Source organism: Mytilus californianus, unplaced genomic scaffold, assembly GCF_021869535.1.
Source record: "Mytilus californianus isolate M0D057914Y unplaced genomic scaffold, xbMytCali1.0.p SCAF_9, whole genome shotgun sequence".
Classification (NCBI taxonomy): domain Eukaryota; kingdom Metazoa; phylum Mollusca; class Bivalvia; order Mytilida; family Mytilidae; genus Mytilus; species Mytilus californianus.
The window spans coordinates 33,844,920-33,861,795 of record NW_026262745.1 but is presented as its reverse complement, the minus strand read 5'-3'; the positions used below and the strand labels follow the sequence as shown (position 1 = coordinate 33,861,795).

The following is a 16,876-nucleotide window of genomic DNA, read 5'->3' as shown; positions in this document are numbered from 1 at the left end:
CACAATTGGGAAGCTGAAATCGTCTCTTTTGTCGTAAAGTTTTGTTTTCAACCTACCCTCATTGTCAATTTCTAGATGTAAGTCAAGATATGAGGCATACTTAACTGTATCTTTAGTATCCTTTATCTCTAGTTCGATTGGATAGATTCGTTCAACATAGTCACCAAATTGAACAGTTCATAGATTTTGCTATTTTAATCATGAAAGGTTTGAATATCAGTATTATTATTTTTTTCCTCGTTCTTAATCTTTGAATAACAACTGTCATGAAGCTAAGGAGTGAAACAATCAATCTTATAGGTAGTCGTATAATGCATATTGTAAATGTTTTCTTGTCGTTTAAAACACCTTAGTGGTGTTGAGTGACAAGAAAACCCTTAATATATGCATTAGCTATAACATAAGGTAAATTCATATATACATGTATGCATTTATCAACAGACAAGAATGCGAGATGAAAGAATGCCACTTGAAAATGAATATTAAGACAGGACTCAAGGTAAACAAAAGTCCCATTAAGATTGATTAGCAACAAACTACGAATACATTTCGTCTGGTAAAAATTTAAAAATAGATATACTGGCCCAACAATATTTCAAGACCTCAAACTGATGTATTTTGTAGTTAATGCCAATTACACATGCAGAGTTAACCATGTTATTTCGAGTTATATCAGTGATGTTGAAAATATAGTGAATGCTTCATATGATATGAAACCACCACCTTTAATAATGGTAGGGACACAGGTTTGTAATATAACTGCCATTACATAATCTATTATTTTCACTGCTGTGCAAGCCTTGAAAATGCAATGAATTAAAATGTGAATTTGTTTTACACTCCTCATGGTATGTTTTATCTGACTTTTGTACATTGTTTTCACAAAATTTGTTTTTTAAGGAAATTGTCATGCATTTAGTACATGTATACGTTTATAGCAGTTATCCTTGTCATCATTGCTGAATACCTTTGTCCAACTGTTTGAGATAAAGAACAGCAATGAAAATTGGTTACTTTAAAATATTATATCTCAATTTTACAAGAAGTATTGTCTAATGAGCATTTGTGTAATTTTCTTTTCTATCAAATATTCTATTGGACAACATAGGAATTTCTGTTACATTGAGATACAATTCATTAAAGTGTCTATGTATTACATAGCATACTAGTATCTTTCAGCTAATTTTGCACACTTCTGAAGAGGGACCATTACTTTTCTCCAATGCATTAAAGTAATCGAAAAGTAACTACTGCACAGAAAAATATTGGTCTTAAGACAGTTTTAATTTTCTTTTGACAGTTCTATAGCAGCCAACAAAGCCTTCAGACACCTGATTCGATCCTTAATTGGTCTGATTGTGATTGATGTAGTTGAAGGTATGGAGAAGTCTACTAAGGTCTGGTTTACTTTATAATTGCTGAAGTGTAATCAATAATAAATCTGAGAATAAGCTTTAAAATACGCTTTAAAAAAAGTTCAAAGCTATATATTGTTGCAAAAAGGTAAAACGGGTGACAAAATAGTTAGACTATTAACACTAAGTAACTTATGTTGGCTAATACTAATTGCATTTTAAAAAGTTCAATCTAAATATTTTTATTTACTCTCTTGTCAGTAAAAATTACAGCAAAAGTATAAATATCAGACAATGATAAACTGTCAGCAATTTTCAAATGAAAAACAAATAGTATTGAAAACACCAAACTACAAGAAGTACTTATTGAAAAATCTTTATTTTGTACTGCATATTTTGACAACATTTATTGGATTGTATAAACAATATTTAAGAGTACACTAATATAAACGTACACATTCAGTACAAATTATTTATATTTTAAAAGCTATAATTGTCTGTTTCAAATTTTCTTTGCTTTTAATAATGTTAACTTTGATCTTATTCATTTTTGCATTGATTAATTTCCACTGAATTTTGGAACCATATTATAAGCATTTGTTTAAAAGATTGAGTGTAAAGAGGAATATAATTGATATGATTATATAATTTTAAAAACTGTAGCATGCATCATATTGACTGCTGTACCCCAATTTTTGACATTTTTACCTATTATGTTAGTTTGTTTTGCTCACACATTGTTGTCAATTTTATAGAATATTATGCGACTGTCATACAAGTGAGAGGTTTAGTGCTATAAAACCAGGTTTAAGGTAGCACATTACAAAAGCAACTAAATGTATTAAAATGTCTTTCAGCTTTTTTCCCCCTACTTCTTAATATTCAAAAACTACAGAAGAAAAATATATTTCCATAGCTTGCACTGTTAATGAGTTTTGATGATCATTCGTTTTATAAACAAATGCACGTGTCTGACTGATAAAGATAAGAACATGTGGACAGTACTTTGTGGTTAATCAATAGAATTATTTGATAGCTTTATGACCACTGACCAGCTATAAGAATAACAGTTATGAAAAAGAGAATTTATTGAATGAAAGATGATAATTAATTCCAAATAATATTAAATTTCAAGATTGGAGCTGCCCGGAGAGAAAGCCAAAAACATATTTGGAGCTATAGAGGGAATCAAAATATAAATGTACAGATATAAAATAGATATAATTGTACAACAATTAATGTTGCTGATGTTAATGCTGATGGATATATCAGATTTTTTATGGGGCATGTTTAAATATGAATTTAAAAAAAAAAAAAAAACACACACATCAAGTATTTTATTTTCTAACAACAAAAATAAGAAATTCTACCTTGTGTGAAACACCATATTGTCATTGTATACAATTATAATTCTAGAAATCCCCCTAGACTGACCAACTTATCATTTTATGTACTCAAGCATAACTTACTTTTTGTGAAAAACGTTAAAAACAAAAAATATTGTTTTATGTACTAAATAAATAAAATAATGAAAAAAGGAAATGCAATGTGCATTTAAACTTCTGAGATCATTCATAGTTAATGTTTATCCTAGTGGACGGAGTTTTGGCCATATCAGTAGCAACCGACTTACAGCAAGGTCAATAATGATTTAACGTCTCCCGCCAGATCTGATTTTTGATGCATAGAGTGTGCATTTTCTTTATATATTAAGAATTTCTGAAATGAAATGCTATCTTACTGGCCATAAATGATTAATGATTAAAGGCCAATCCTGAAGTATCCCAATGGCACATGTGTGAATTATATTGAAGTTAATGAGGTTTAGATAGGAACATCCTTATTTATTCAATTGTGACACATACATTTTTGTCATGAAAATGTAGTTTTAAATGAAATTAGCTCCTAGATGGGTGCCACTATATACCTGATTTTAACACATATTGTTCCTTGACCAGTTATATTCAAAACTCTGTCTCAGATTTCAAACAACATCAATAGAATATACCAAATTAAATGTAGTGATTTTTTATGAATTAAGGTTGCAAACTTGATTGAAGGTTTATGAGAGAATGAAATACAATAGGAAAAATCTGAGACACGGTTTGTAGGTCAAACTGTGTTGCTGAAGAATCTATCAAACATTTTGGAATGCAATGAATAACAACGAAGCTAGTTTCATTCAAATGTGGTCATCACAAACTAGCAACTAATTACATAATAATCAATTATGTAAAAATTATGTAATAACGAAATTATCACCATTTGAAAAATCAATCTTTCCTTTTTTTGATCCCTCACGTATAAATTTCAAAGCTGGAAGAATGAAACAACATCAATTTAAAGTTGTCTGATTGGGGGTGAAAAAAATCTTTGTATTATGCTTCCTTAATCCGTCATGTTCTACTTAAGGAAATGCCTGTACAATGTAAGGAATATGACAGTTGTTTTCCATTCGTTTGATGTGTTTGTGCTTTTGATTTTGCAATTTGTTTATGGACTTTCCGTTTTGAGTTTTCTCTGGAGGTCGGTATTTTTGTTATGATACTTTTTCGGTACAATGATACTACAATCTAACATTTTATATACATATATAAATAAATAATATAGATAAATAAAAATTCTGTCATGCATTTTGATTATTTTTTTTTTCAGTCTTTGAAATGTTTTTAATATTTTAAGTGATTTTTCCAATTATGTTTTGTTTTTTTATTAATGTTATGACTTCTATGTAATTGATACAGGACGTACTCAACTAAATATATGTTCTGAATCATTAAACATATAATTCAGAATTATGAATAGGCACAACTATGCTCACAAGGCAAATATTACATTACAAATAAAAACACATTACATAATGATACTAATACGATGACCACTGACATATGGACCATGATCTTACAACGGATCTTATGGGTAAAATTGAAAACTAAATGATCATTGACAGTTGCACAGTATAACATCAAACGGACATGAACAAATTTTGATTGTTTATTTCGAAAATTTCTTAAAGTGATTGCTTACTGGCATTTTTTTCCAAATGTATATAGATAATCAAATATTTTCATCCTATTTGGAAACTACAGGTACTGATACAATTTTTTTGTACAAAGCTTGTACTGTAAAATTGTTCACAATCAATTTTTAGAAATTTATTTTAGACCCAAACCCTACTTACTGCATTACAAAAAAATGTCATATATTTATAGCTATTTAATATTTCATACTAAAAGACATTAATGTGCTTCCTGAAACCTTTTCTGAACATTTACTAATCTTTATCCATCCGTCCATGTGTCTGAAGCAAATGTTTCCAATTGATTAGTTCAGTTTCCCTTGCTTCATTGGAATGAAACTTATACGGATAGAATTTTTTTTTAAATTGCCAAAAGAGGATTTACATTTATTGTCTATGCTAACTATCGAAACAGTAACAAAACATTAAAAAAATCATCTTATATCATGTTTTTTTTTTTTTAGTGTAAAAGCAGGACAAATAGGAAATGTAGAATCAGTCAAAGCTCAAAAGGTAAGACGAATGTTTTCTATAAACTGTAATTTATTTGGATAACTTCAGTACAGTACTATCACTTGTTCCTTCCTATTGAGCATGTAACATTCAATTTAGAATAGGTAAGAGTGTCTAGATTTAATTGCCTTTACTTATTCAACCATAGATTTTACCTTTGTAGAATATATACCCGCATGTGTATCTAGATTTCATTGTCATTGCTTACTCATCCCTAGATTCTACTGTTTACCAGCACTTCGTACAAAAGAAATCAATCGAGTGGTATTTTCATTTATCTTAATAACTGTTTATATTGCTTTACAGAATATATTGTACAAAATATGTGAGCATATAAAAGAAATTCATGTCTCACAATAATAGGTATATTATGATGTGACGTCGGTTTTACTTTTTTTCCTGAAAGATGCTCAGAATATTTCCATCAAGTGTAACCATCTTATTTTGTGTTGTGTTGTAGCTGACAATAGAATCGCCCTTTAGCACCTTTATGTTTGGTTTGACTTTTTTCATATGTTTGAGATCATTTGATACATGATGTATTAAACCATCATCACAGCGCACATACAAACTACCATCTTGTAGAGAGGTTATAGAGGTTGGATATGATGATAATTTCTTGGTATATATTTTGTTATCAATATAATTGTACCAGTTAAGTGGCCTTTTTTTGTTCCATATGGAGCCATCTGTGAAGAATATTCTGTCACCAGAAGTATGTAACCTGTCTGGTTTGCAGCCTGTTTCTATTGTCTGTATTGTCTCTCCTGTCTGATGATCAACAATCAGTAGTCTACCTAAACCACCTACTACTAACTTGTTGTTTATCATTGTTATGCCACAAGCACACAACATTATAGGTAATGATATGGATTTAAGTTTATGTTTATCGGTTACGTCGTATATCTCTATACATTGTATAATGCTCTTTACTAGAACAGCTACTGTAGAGTTGATGACTGCTGTTACAAACCATGGTTCTCCCTGTACAGATATACTGTTTGTCTGTGATCCATCTGTGTTACAGATCAGTATTATGTACTCGTAGGGAAAACAAAGCACCAGTCTACCATCATCCATCATCTTTACATCTGTTAACCATCTTATCTTGTCAATCTCGAAAAGTGACTGAAAATTGAGCTGTTGATGAAGGTTGAAGATATTTTGTCCTAGTTGATACTGCTCTCTGTGTTTTCTTCGTTGATCATTAACTAAATAGTAGATACAATACTGTTACTTAACAATAATTGTGAAAGTATATTATATGTACTGAAAAATTCATAAAAATCTAATAAAATTAAATATGCGATGACAAAAGAACTCAAAGAAAACTTGCTAAACTAAGTTTAATCTTTTAACATTTTGACCAGTGTGTATTCATGTGTATTTGTGTTCAATCAAGATTATGGGAACAACTGGTTTACAACACAGACATACACACACTTATTTTTTTTTATATATGAGCTTTAGAATATTTTATTCCATTTTTATACGCCCGTTTACGGGACATATTATGGTGTACCGTTGTCCGTCCGTCCATCGTCAACATGTCGGACATTATCTCAAAAACGCTGTAACCAATTGGTATGAAACTTTGGTGAATTGTTTATATCTATTGACATGAGCTTCCTTTCGATTTCTATAAATTTTAGAATTTATGTTTCCAAGTTATGGGGTTTTATTTCATTAAAAAGGGGATTTTCCAGTTTTCGGACAATAACTCAAAAATACTTTGAGCAGTTTTCATGAAACTTTGGTCAATTGTTTATATCTATTGATGTGAGCTCCCTTTCGATTTTAATAAATTCTAGATTTTACGTAATTATGAATTATTGAGTTTTATTCATTAAAAAGGTGGGATTTGCCAGTTTTCAGACAATATTTCAAAAATGCTTTGAGCAGTTTTCACGAAACTTAGGTGAATTGTTTATATCTATTGACGTGAGCTCCCTTTTGATGTTTATAAATTTTAGATTTTACGTTTCCGAGTTATGGGGTTTTATTCATTAGAAAAGGGGGATTTCCCAGTTTTCGGACAATAACTCAAAAGTGCTTCGAGCAGTTTTCTTGAAACTTTAGTGACTGGTTCATATTTATTAAAATTACGCCCCTTTAGTTTTTTTTTCCATAAAATTATGATATGACATTGAGGCGTTATAGAACTTTATTCTTTGAAAAAGCGATGGGCGTATCATGCACCCATAGCGCAGCTCTTTATTTGTCGATTGTGTGACTTCTGTCGCAAAAAGCGAAACATAGGGATGGTGATCTGGTGCTGGCGTTTACTAACTACTTAGAAGCTTAATATTTCAGAAGGTAGAAGAGTTGTATGCTTCATACTTTGTAAACAGATGCCTTGTTATGAAGTTTCTGTCTGTTTAATATCCATTTTCCTTGATCTCATTTTCATGGTTCAGAGACTACTTGAAAAAAAATTTTGTTGTAAAGTTAATTTCTCTCTTATTATCTCTTATAACTATGTTTGGTTTGTGTGTACATTGCAAGGTCCGCATGATTTTATGACAGTTTGACTTTGACCTCGACCTCATTTCATGGACCACTGAACAAGGTTTAGTTTTTGTGGTAAAGTCCATATCTCAGATACTATAATCAATAAATCTACTAAATTTGGTATATGGAATGATTGTGAGGTGTACATGTCCAACTGGCAGGAGTTGTCTGACCTTGACCTTATGTTCATGGTTCAGTGGTTAATGTTTAGTTTTTTGTGTTTTGGTATGTGTTTCTTAAACTGTATGCAATAGGTCAACTATATTTGGTGTATGGAAATATGTTGCGATGTACATTTCAGTCTGGCAGGTTTATTTGACCTTGACTTCAATTTCATGGTTCATTTCTCAATGTTAAGTTTTTGTGTTTTGGTCTATTTTTCTTAAATCACAGCAATAGGTCAACTATATTTGGTGTATAGAATGATTGTAAGATGTAGATGTCTGTCTGGCAGGTATCATATTACCTTGACCTCATTTTCATGTTTGATTGCATACATCTGACAGATTTGACTTGACATAACTGGAGATTTAAAAATTTTCAACTGGAGTTTGGGCCTCAAAATGTGAGATTTTTTATCAACATTTTTATCGACTTTTTCATTGTTCGTGTTACGATTAATGTACTATTATTTTCTTAGCAAGATAAAATTTTAATGCAAAACTTTTACATTTGTCAAATTAAAATTAAAATTAATCCATAGCTTTTAACCTGATTCTTTTGAACAAAAACAAATAAAATTATTTAATAAAAACATTCTAGTGTCTTCAGTGAACAATGTGATCCTGCTGTACTATGTAGTTTTGACTGTAGTAAGATCCCGATGCATTATTCGTGAATTTTAATTGAACTCATATAAATTTGTTTGATAGAGTCTGAATAACCATTTTTTTTATCTTTATAAATAACCATGAAATTGAAGAAATTCTTCTGATATTTGTAGCTTCAGAGACTACCTATTTCTAATCATAATGTATCAGTGCAATAATGAAAGTGATTATCAAAAATAATTTGTTATATACTTCTTTTTTTTTTTTTGTTCAAAGAAAGTTTTGACCCTTAAGGTAACATTCTTATTTAACTTTGTATTCAATTTGTATTTTATTCCATTTTTAAATGATAAATAACATTTTAGGAGCACGCATTTTTCATACGCTAAAACAGGGGGAGTAACTCCAAAATTAATTTCCAACACGTTTGAAAATACACAGATTATGTATTATCCAAGTCAAGTAATAGACGTTATTTAACGGTTTGTATGACACCCAAACTGTCAATTGAAGACAGTGAGTTGTCCACTGAATTGGCTGGTAATAATCACCGTGATTAATGACACAAATTGATATTGATAAGAAGGGAATGACATCGATTGTAGAACAAAAAATGACAATGAAAAAATTGTCCGGATTAAATTTTAGAAAAAGTTGAAGATTTAAATTCTTAACGGGAGGGACAGAACAGAGATTAAAAATCGGGATATTTTGACTTACGCCTGAAGAATCACATGTATGCATTGGTCAATGTTAAGTTTTCCTGTTTAGGTTTGTTTCTTAAATACTATATGCAAAATGTCAACTATATGTGATCCATAGAATGATTGTTAATATGTATGTCTGCCTTAAGTTTTTATGGTTTGGTCTGTTTCTTGTATACTATAAGCAATAGGTCAAGTGTATTTAGTGTATGGAGTGAATGTAAAGTGTACATGTATTTTTGGCTTGATTTATCTGACCTTGGCCTCATTTTCTTGGATCATGTTAATTTTATGTGACTTGTAGTAAAATTTTATATTTAGGACTATTAACATAAAATCAATGGTCAATAAAGAAGGACAGACATTTCAACGTGTGCGCTCTTGTTGTACTTTGACACAAATACTAGACATTGTCAGTCAATGTAATGTTTGTAATTAGTTCCTTTTATCTATATGATTGTTGAAATATCAGAACTTTTGTTTATCTCACAAAGAACCATCCACAATTTTTTCAAAGTATTACATCAAGGTTTCATATTTTAAGTTCACTTGCAGTATATTTACTTAGATATATCAGTATATGTTAGAGTTTAACATGCTTAACGCTAGCATTTCTAATCATTGTCATTAAATTAACAGTAGATAAGTGTTATTCTAAGCAACCTGTTTGTTTTGGGGGAAATAAACCAGAAATAAACATTTATTTATAAAGTCAATAAAATGTTTTGCTAAAACTGTGAGGTTTTAGTACCTTGAATATTTTAAATTAAAAGTTCAAATTTGCAGTTGTTCATCCCTTGGAGTGATACCTTTTAAAGCATTTTAATGTTAAATTATATTTCGGTCAAAAGACAAATTTAATGTGTGCATAAGATAATGTAAACAGCACTAGGCCATCTTTAAAATTTAAAAATAAATACGTTGTCGTATATTAAATTTTTTGTCAATTTTTTGTGCATTCCTACGTGAACAAAACGTTTTTTTCAATTTAGTTTAGTAATAAGTATTTATTAGCTTTCAAACTGTCATAAAAGATCATTTCAATGGGAAAAAGTAAAATAACAAAATTACCGAACTCCGAGAAAAATTCTAAACGGAAAGTCCCTAAGCAAATTGCAAAATCAGAAGCTAAAATACATCAAACGATTGGATAACAACTGTCATATTCCTGACTTGGTACAGACATTTTCTTTTGTAGAAAATGGTGAACTAAATCTTGTATGCAAACTTTTTCACCACATAGTGAGTCAGGGCGGTGGTCTGTAGAAGGAGATTTCAAAAAACTATTCTGTGTTCATACCCATGATTAAATTTGTAGAAATTCAACTTATTAAAAACTTATCAAATATTTACAAACTTACAGAGAGGATTGATGATTTGTCTGCCACATTCACATGTCAAACCTTTCTGTAGGAGTTCCTAAAAATAAAAGAACTGTTATTTGTATGTAAATTAATGAAAAGTGAACCAAAGAAAAAAAATGGAGATCTAACTCCTTGATTTATTGTTAATGTTAAATTTCCTTTATATTAAACTTATTTATTAATAAGCTTTCAATATGAACTCCTTTTATTAACTTTTATTGATTTGGGGATGTACGGCAGGCGGATGGGCGGGCGGCTGCCAAACAGTTTCTGTTCATTAACATGAAAACGATTTGACGAATTTTTTTTCAATTTTAGATCTGTTGTTTCCTGTGACTAAATGAAGGTCATGTTCAATTTTCACGATTTTAGCTTTTCTCATTTTTGAGTTATAGCCCTTTCTAGTAGCCAAAAGTGGTACTTATTATGTGATTGAGTTATTTCCCTTTGAGCAGAAATGGTTAATTAAATATATAAAGTTTGATTACGCTTACAGATAAGTTTTATAGATTTTTAAAAGACATTATATTAATGATAAATGACATTTTGGATTTTTTTTCTATTCTTTGGTAAATTGTTTGAAGAATTTTATGGTAGGTTTGTTTGTTATTCTGTACAAACTAATTTTATGAATTCTATATTTATATGTTTTTTTGATGAAGTGAATTCCTTATAAAACAAAGCTTATATTGTCTATTAATAAACATATATTTAGATTTCTGATTTTGGGCCCAGTTTTCAAGTTGGTCCAAATTGTGGTCCAAAATTAATCTGTGTTTGATTTCAACATATATTGAATGTATATATACGGTTCTTCGAAATGCTGAATCTAAACCTGTAGTTATTTTTATTAATAATTAGATAATACCACATTGAGGACCAAAGGGTCCAAAATTAAAATTTTGGTTAATTTCATCAAAAATTGAATTCTTGGGGTTCTTTGATATGCTGATTCTAACACTGTTTTGATGGTTAAATCATATCTAATTTTATTGATTATAATAAGAAAATAGATATAACATCATATCTAATTTTATAGAACTATTTTTAGTGGTTAAATCATATCTAATTTTAGAGAACTATTTGTACATCATTTATTAAGTTTGAGTTATTTCCCTTTGAACAGAAAATTAATAAGTATATGGATAAAATTAAACTGTGTTTCATTTCAAAATAAATTAAACACAAAGGGTTCTTTCAAATGCTGAATCTAAACCTGTATTTAAATATTGGATTTTTGGGCCCAGTTTACAAGTTGGTCCAAATCAGTGTCCAAAATTAATGGGGTTCTTTGAAATGATGAATCTAACTACGTATTTATAGATTTTGGATTTTGGGATCCTTTATCAAATTGGTCCACATTGAGGTCCAAAGGGTCCTAAATTAAAATTTTGTTTGAGTTCATTAAAATTGAATTCTTGGGGTTCTTTGATATGCTGATTCTAACAATGTACTTAGACTTTGGATATTGGACCATAATAGGTAAATGTTCAATTTCAAATTTTTCAGTTCTTTGATCACATTCATTTTGTGTCACAAACATATGTTGTGTCAAATATTCAGTCACAATCCAAATTCTGACCTGTTTTAAGCTTAAATGCAGTATCCATACTTGCTCAACTGTTCAGGGTTTGACCTCTGCAGAAAATCCGGTTTGCTATCACTCTGACAGCCTTTTGTTTTCATATATAATGCAGATATTAACCCATTTAGTTTAAAGATTTTCTACCTGGAACCATGTCTTTTTTTCAAAAAGGAAACGGTTTTTGTTTTAATATTTGCTCTGTGGGTTGCTTGTGTATCACAGTTAACAAATCTGCACATACATCTTACAGTATTTATAATAAACATAATATATCTTAATAGAAAAATGATGACAAAATGATTATTAGTACTAAATTTCAACAGATTTATCTATTATTATCTTATCTTGATTGCACCATGTGCTTTGAAATGGTAATTGTTTTTTTATACGAAATAAAAGTGGGGGACAGCACCACATGACATAGTGTTTAGCCCTATTGTAGGCTTACTGTAAATATTATGTTATATGTCCATTTCAGTTCTCTGATACAAAATTTTGTGCAATAATGCATGTAGCGGAACATCTTCAGCCTACCGTTAGAAATATGTTCCAAGTAGGTGTATCAAGCCAATTTTCGATGAAGCAAACTATATAATCATGATAATAATAGATTCTTATATTTTCATATGTTATCCAACATTAAAGACATCCAAGTTTGTACACCAATGATAATGCATCTTCATTTTGATTGTCTTAGTAAATACAGTGAACATTCTTTCACTGTAAATTTGTGAATTAAGTACCAGTATTTATTTTTTTAAATGTCATATGACTGATTACATTGATTAAATGAAAGAAGAGAGATTTGGTGTACTAATTCATTATCAATACACACAATATTCACATTTTAAAAACCCATAAAAGAACAGTGTGTTTATTACTGTTATTCATCTGAAAGTCACAGTGAGAAGATCAATATGGAGAAAAATCTTCACTGCTCCTAATACAAGTTCAAAATAGCCTATAGCAAATTAGCAATGGTTTGAACAATTCTATGCTAGATTAAGACAATGCTGGCATTTGTGATTTTAAGTCAGACATTGCAGGTAATATCAACACATTACTGACTTCAACAGGTCAAAGAATTCGAACAAATACCGTCACAATTTGACGACCATTTCATTTATTAGATTATTATGATTTACCTGAAGAAGTTCATTTGTTTGCTGGACTGATGTTTCTATTCCTTGGATGGAATTTCCCATTCCTTGAACTGTTGTATCCATTCCTTGGACAGTTGTCTGGACAGAACTGTTCAGTCCAATTATGGAAGAACTGACAGCTTGGAAAGATGAATGCAAATTTTGCATGGTTGATATTATCTTTATAAAAAAAGAATGTTACAATTATAACACTTTTCTTGTAATGTTGACATCTTAGTAAATCTTCTCTAAATGACAACATATAATATCAGAAAAAGCTTTATAGTTTTTTCTCTTGAAATTGGCGCTCTATGGAGGTCAGCTAAATTAGTCAATACTTGATATGGGTAATTGTTTTGAATGCAAAGGTTAATAAAATGCATTTTGTTTTTAAAGGTTGAATTTAAAACACGGCTTTAAATCAGTTTTTTGGGGTTTTTTTTAAAACTTTTTCAACAGGTAAGAGAACACCCTGTACATACTTCTAAAAATGAATAAATCTTTAAATGTACCAGTAGAATGGAAATGTTAAAATATTTGACATCTATATAGAATTTATACCTCTTCTAACTGTTGATGAAGTTCAAGAAGGCATATGAAGTATTTTTTACACAGTGACTCATCTAATGGTCTGTTCTCTATCCTTACAAGATCATCCTGTTTACTTGAATCAAGTCGCAGGACATAGGTGACTAGATCTGGCCATAATGTGTTGTATTCAGCTTGGGTAATACAACCTGTAGTATTATGACTCAAGTAATCATTCTTGTATTGGCGTAGCAGTTGAACAGCTTCCACTTCAGGTTGTGATAGATTACAACAGTTTAACAAAATAAGACTGGAAAGGCTTATATCCAGTTCGTTAAGATGAACAGGATTAGCTGTGAATTTACAGTGACAGTTGTGAATTCCCGGTCCTGGATTTTCAGAATACAACTTTTTCCATTGGCAGTAAACCAAAGGCAGTGTAGCATGGTTACAACATTTTGCTTTGTCTTTACAGCACCATGAGTTTCTGTGTCGTAAGTGAAATAGGGTGTGAATAACATTTTGACTATTGATAAATGCCTGAAGGGATCCAAACCCAACATTTGTATAGTCATTCTCAATTTTTTGTTGAAACAAAGGAGTAACTACTTCTAAAATGACAGATCCAACCACTAGGTATCTACGTTGATCTTCTCTGTCCATTCTGCAATTCATAAAATATACTTGTTACATCAAAATATACATTGAGCTAACTTTTTTCATATTAAGATCTTGTCACATCTGGTTGAGTCTTCATTCGATACAGTTATCTTGATTTTTACATTTGCACATATTGTAAATGTATTATTACTCATATGATATAATTTTGTGGATTTTATATAAACCCCAAATTTCAGCTTTAACAAAACATAGAGAAAAATATAGAAAATTCACTTGTATTTCCATTTATTAGAAAAAGCTTGAACATGTGTTTCCCATATCAAGCCTAAGCTTCAGCTGCATGTATTGGATTGATTGATTAAATGATTGCTGTGTGTATTGTGCTATTTCGTGGCGGGCAGTTTTTATTGGTGGAGGAAGCCGGAGTACCCGTAGAGAAACATCGACCTCCGGTAGGAAAACTGACAATCCTAGTCTATTTAGATTGGAGTCGAGTGCAACAATCAATATTGACAGGCTAGTGATACTGTATGTATTGGAAAAGTGATCCCACTTTACAAAGATTTCTTCACAACAAAGACTGCAATTAGGCAAAAAAAAAACTAACCAACTAATAATATCATTTGTGTATACTATGATGATATATGTCTGGCAAAACTATGAACTGAAAATAAGTTTGTTTTTATTCAGACACCCATTTAAACTATCATTTTGCATGTTTAGCAACATGTCCCATTTTAGTAACAGCAGCTATATTAGTTAGTTGATTGGATCACCAGGGGAAATTCGTAGAAGGATATTGGCCGAGTGGTTTCAGAAGGAAATGTTTTTACAGACAGATGGAAATGGGTACAAATTGGTTGCAATAGCTCACAATTGCCCTTCATGATAGTTGAACTGAAAACACAGTGCGTTAATTTAAGCATTTGCTACTTAGATTATAATCGTTTTGGAGATTAGTTAATTCATAGTTTGTTTCACACACACAAAAAACTAACAAGTTCAATATCTTGTTAGTATGGAAATATTTAATATAATCTATGATGAATTTGTTGGAAAAATATTTTGGAAAAAGACCAACTGATTTTATAGTTTGTTCTTATATTGTACTAGTACTGTTACGCCACTGTCTTAGATTATAGAGAGGGTTTGGTACCAGCAAACATGTTTACTCCCGCCACATTTTGTATGTGCCTGTCCCAATTCAGCAGCCTGTAATTCAGTGGTTGTAGTTTGTTGCTGTATATCATATTTGTATTTCGTTTATTGTTTTGTACATAAATCAGGCCGTTAAATTTCTCGTTTGAATTGTTTTACATTTGTCATTTATGGATCTTTTGTAGCTTACTATTCGGTGTTGGTTTTTCTCATTGTTGAAGGCCGTACGGTGACCTATAGTTGTTAATTTCTAAGTCATTTGGTGTCTCGTGGAGATATTCTCTTTGCAATCGTACCACATCTTATTTTTTATACATCCTGGAGTTTTCTATGAGTTTTAATCCATGTTTTTTCTTTCGTTGAATTAACAAAAATTAACATCAAAATGCCATCCCTTTCCTGATATTAGATAAAAAAAAAAACAAAAATCAATCAACTGACGAATGAATAAAACTATTAATTCCTAAAAACCCTAAATTCATACTTTATAGACCAAAACGTTGATTCTGCCATTAAGTTTGTTATGCAGTTGGAGTCACTGAACATTGTTTCTTAGAATTAAGGTAATGTCACCTTTTTTTAAGAACAATTACCTTGAATACATATTCCTTTAAATAGTAAATCATTCTGAACTGTATATTTCACTTCATTTTACATTTCGTTAATTTTTTAGACTGTAAGTGATCTACAATAATTATTCGGTGTAAACTGATGCATAAAAAATGAATTTATAAACTTCAAACAAAAAGTAGACTGGTGGATCAATTTTATTTATGGCATTTATGTGTTAAAATCTTAGATAATGCAGTGTATTACCTACTTTTCAACCCAATTTAACTATTAATAACTATTATGGCTTTTCATATCAATTTAACAATGAGGACTAATTAGTTATCATAAATTACGTGTTTTTTTTTCTACTGACAACAGAGCTTTAACCAGAAATACTAAAGCATTTGAAAGAATTGCTTCGGAAATTGAGACGATATAGTACAGTTTCTGGAAACAATGTGTTCAGAAATGAGTTGTGACTAGGAATTATATCTTAAACTTTAGATATATTTTCTCGATTGGTATTGTAATGGAAAAAGCATACCAACTTTTTAGAAGATCTTTAATATATCTGATAGTTACTGAAGAGAAAGTAGAAAATTAGTTAAAAGTTTGAAATTCAAAAGCAATTACCTTTGATTTAACATGTAATGTTTTGAGAATCAATTTCTATAATGTTAGATGTAATATTTTTTACATGTTTACCTTATTTCTGTAAAGTTTCGTTCGTGCTATCCGCACAAATTGGGTGTGACGATGGAAATTCCCTTTTTACTATTTGTCATGTTTGTTGTACGTTTGAATTACGCAATGTCATATTTATCAGTGATATGTGCTTTTTCCAATAGACGTGTTAGGAAAGTGATTTAAATACTGCGCTTGTGTTAAATAACAAAATAGATTCAAGATTTAAGTGTGGATTTTCTTAAAATGTAATTGCATTGAAAAGTATTCTGGCGTAGTATAGTTAAGCTTTGTGGAGTGTTTGATACATTATGAAGCGAACGGTTAACGCCGACTCCAAATTTTAAGACGTGCATTGGCCTAATGTATA

General features: G+C 30.2%; 1 protein-coding gene across 1 annotated transcript; it reads right to left on the bottom strand.

Moving 5' to 3' along the window:
* Positions 1 to 4,472: 4,472 nt before the first annotated feature.
* On the bottom strand, positions 4,473 to 13,137 carry LOC127715105 (uncharacterized). Its single transcript, XM_052221149.1, has 3 exons — positions 12,967 to 13,137; positions 10,234 to 10,291; positions 4,473 to 6,098 (listed from the first exon to the last, which is right to left on the bottom strand). Exons 1-3 carry the CDS (start codon positions 13,129 to 13,131, stop codon positions 5,275 to 5,277), a joined length of 1,047 nt encoding a protein of 348 aa, XP_052077109.1. The 5' UTR covers positions 13,132 to 13,137; the 3' UTR covers positions 4,473 to 5,274.
* Between the last annotated feature and the right edge of the window lie 3,739 nt (positions 13,138 to 16,876).

Coding starts and splice junctions, on each gene's coding strand:
- LOC127715105 (XM_052221149.1), bottom strand. CDS start 13,131: ATGCAAAATTTGCATTCATCTTTCCAAGCTGTCAGTTCTTCCATAATT. Junction 10,292..12,966: donor AAACAAATGAACTTCTTCAG/GTAAATCATAAT, acceptor TTTTATTTTTAG/GAACTCCTACAGAAAGGTTT. Junction 6,099..10,233: donor ACAAATCATCAATCCTCTCT/GTAAGTTTGTAA, acceptor TCTACTATTTAG/TTAATGATCAACGAAGAAAA.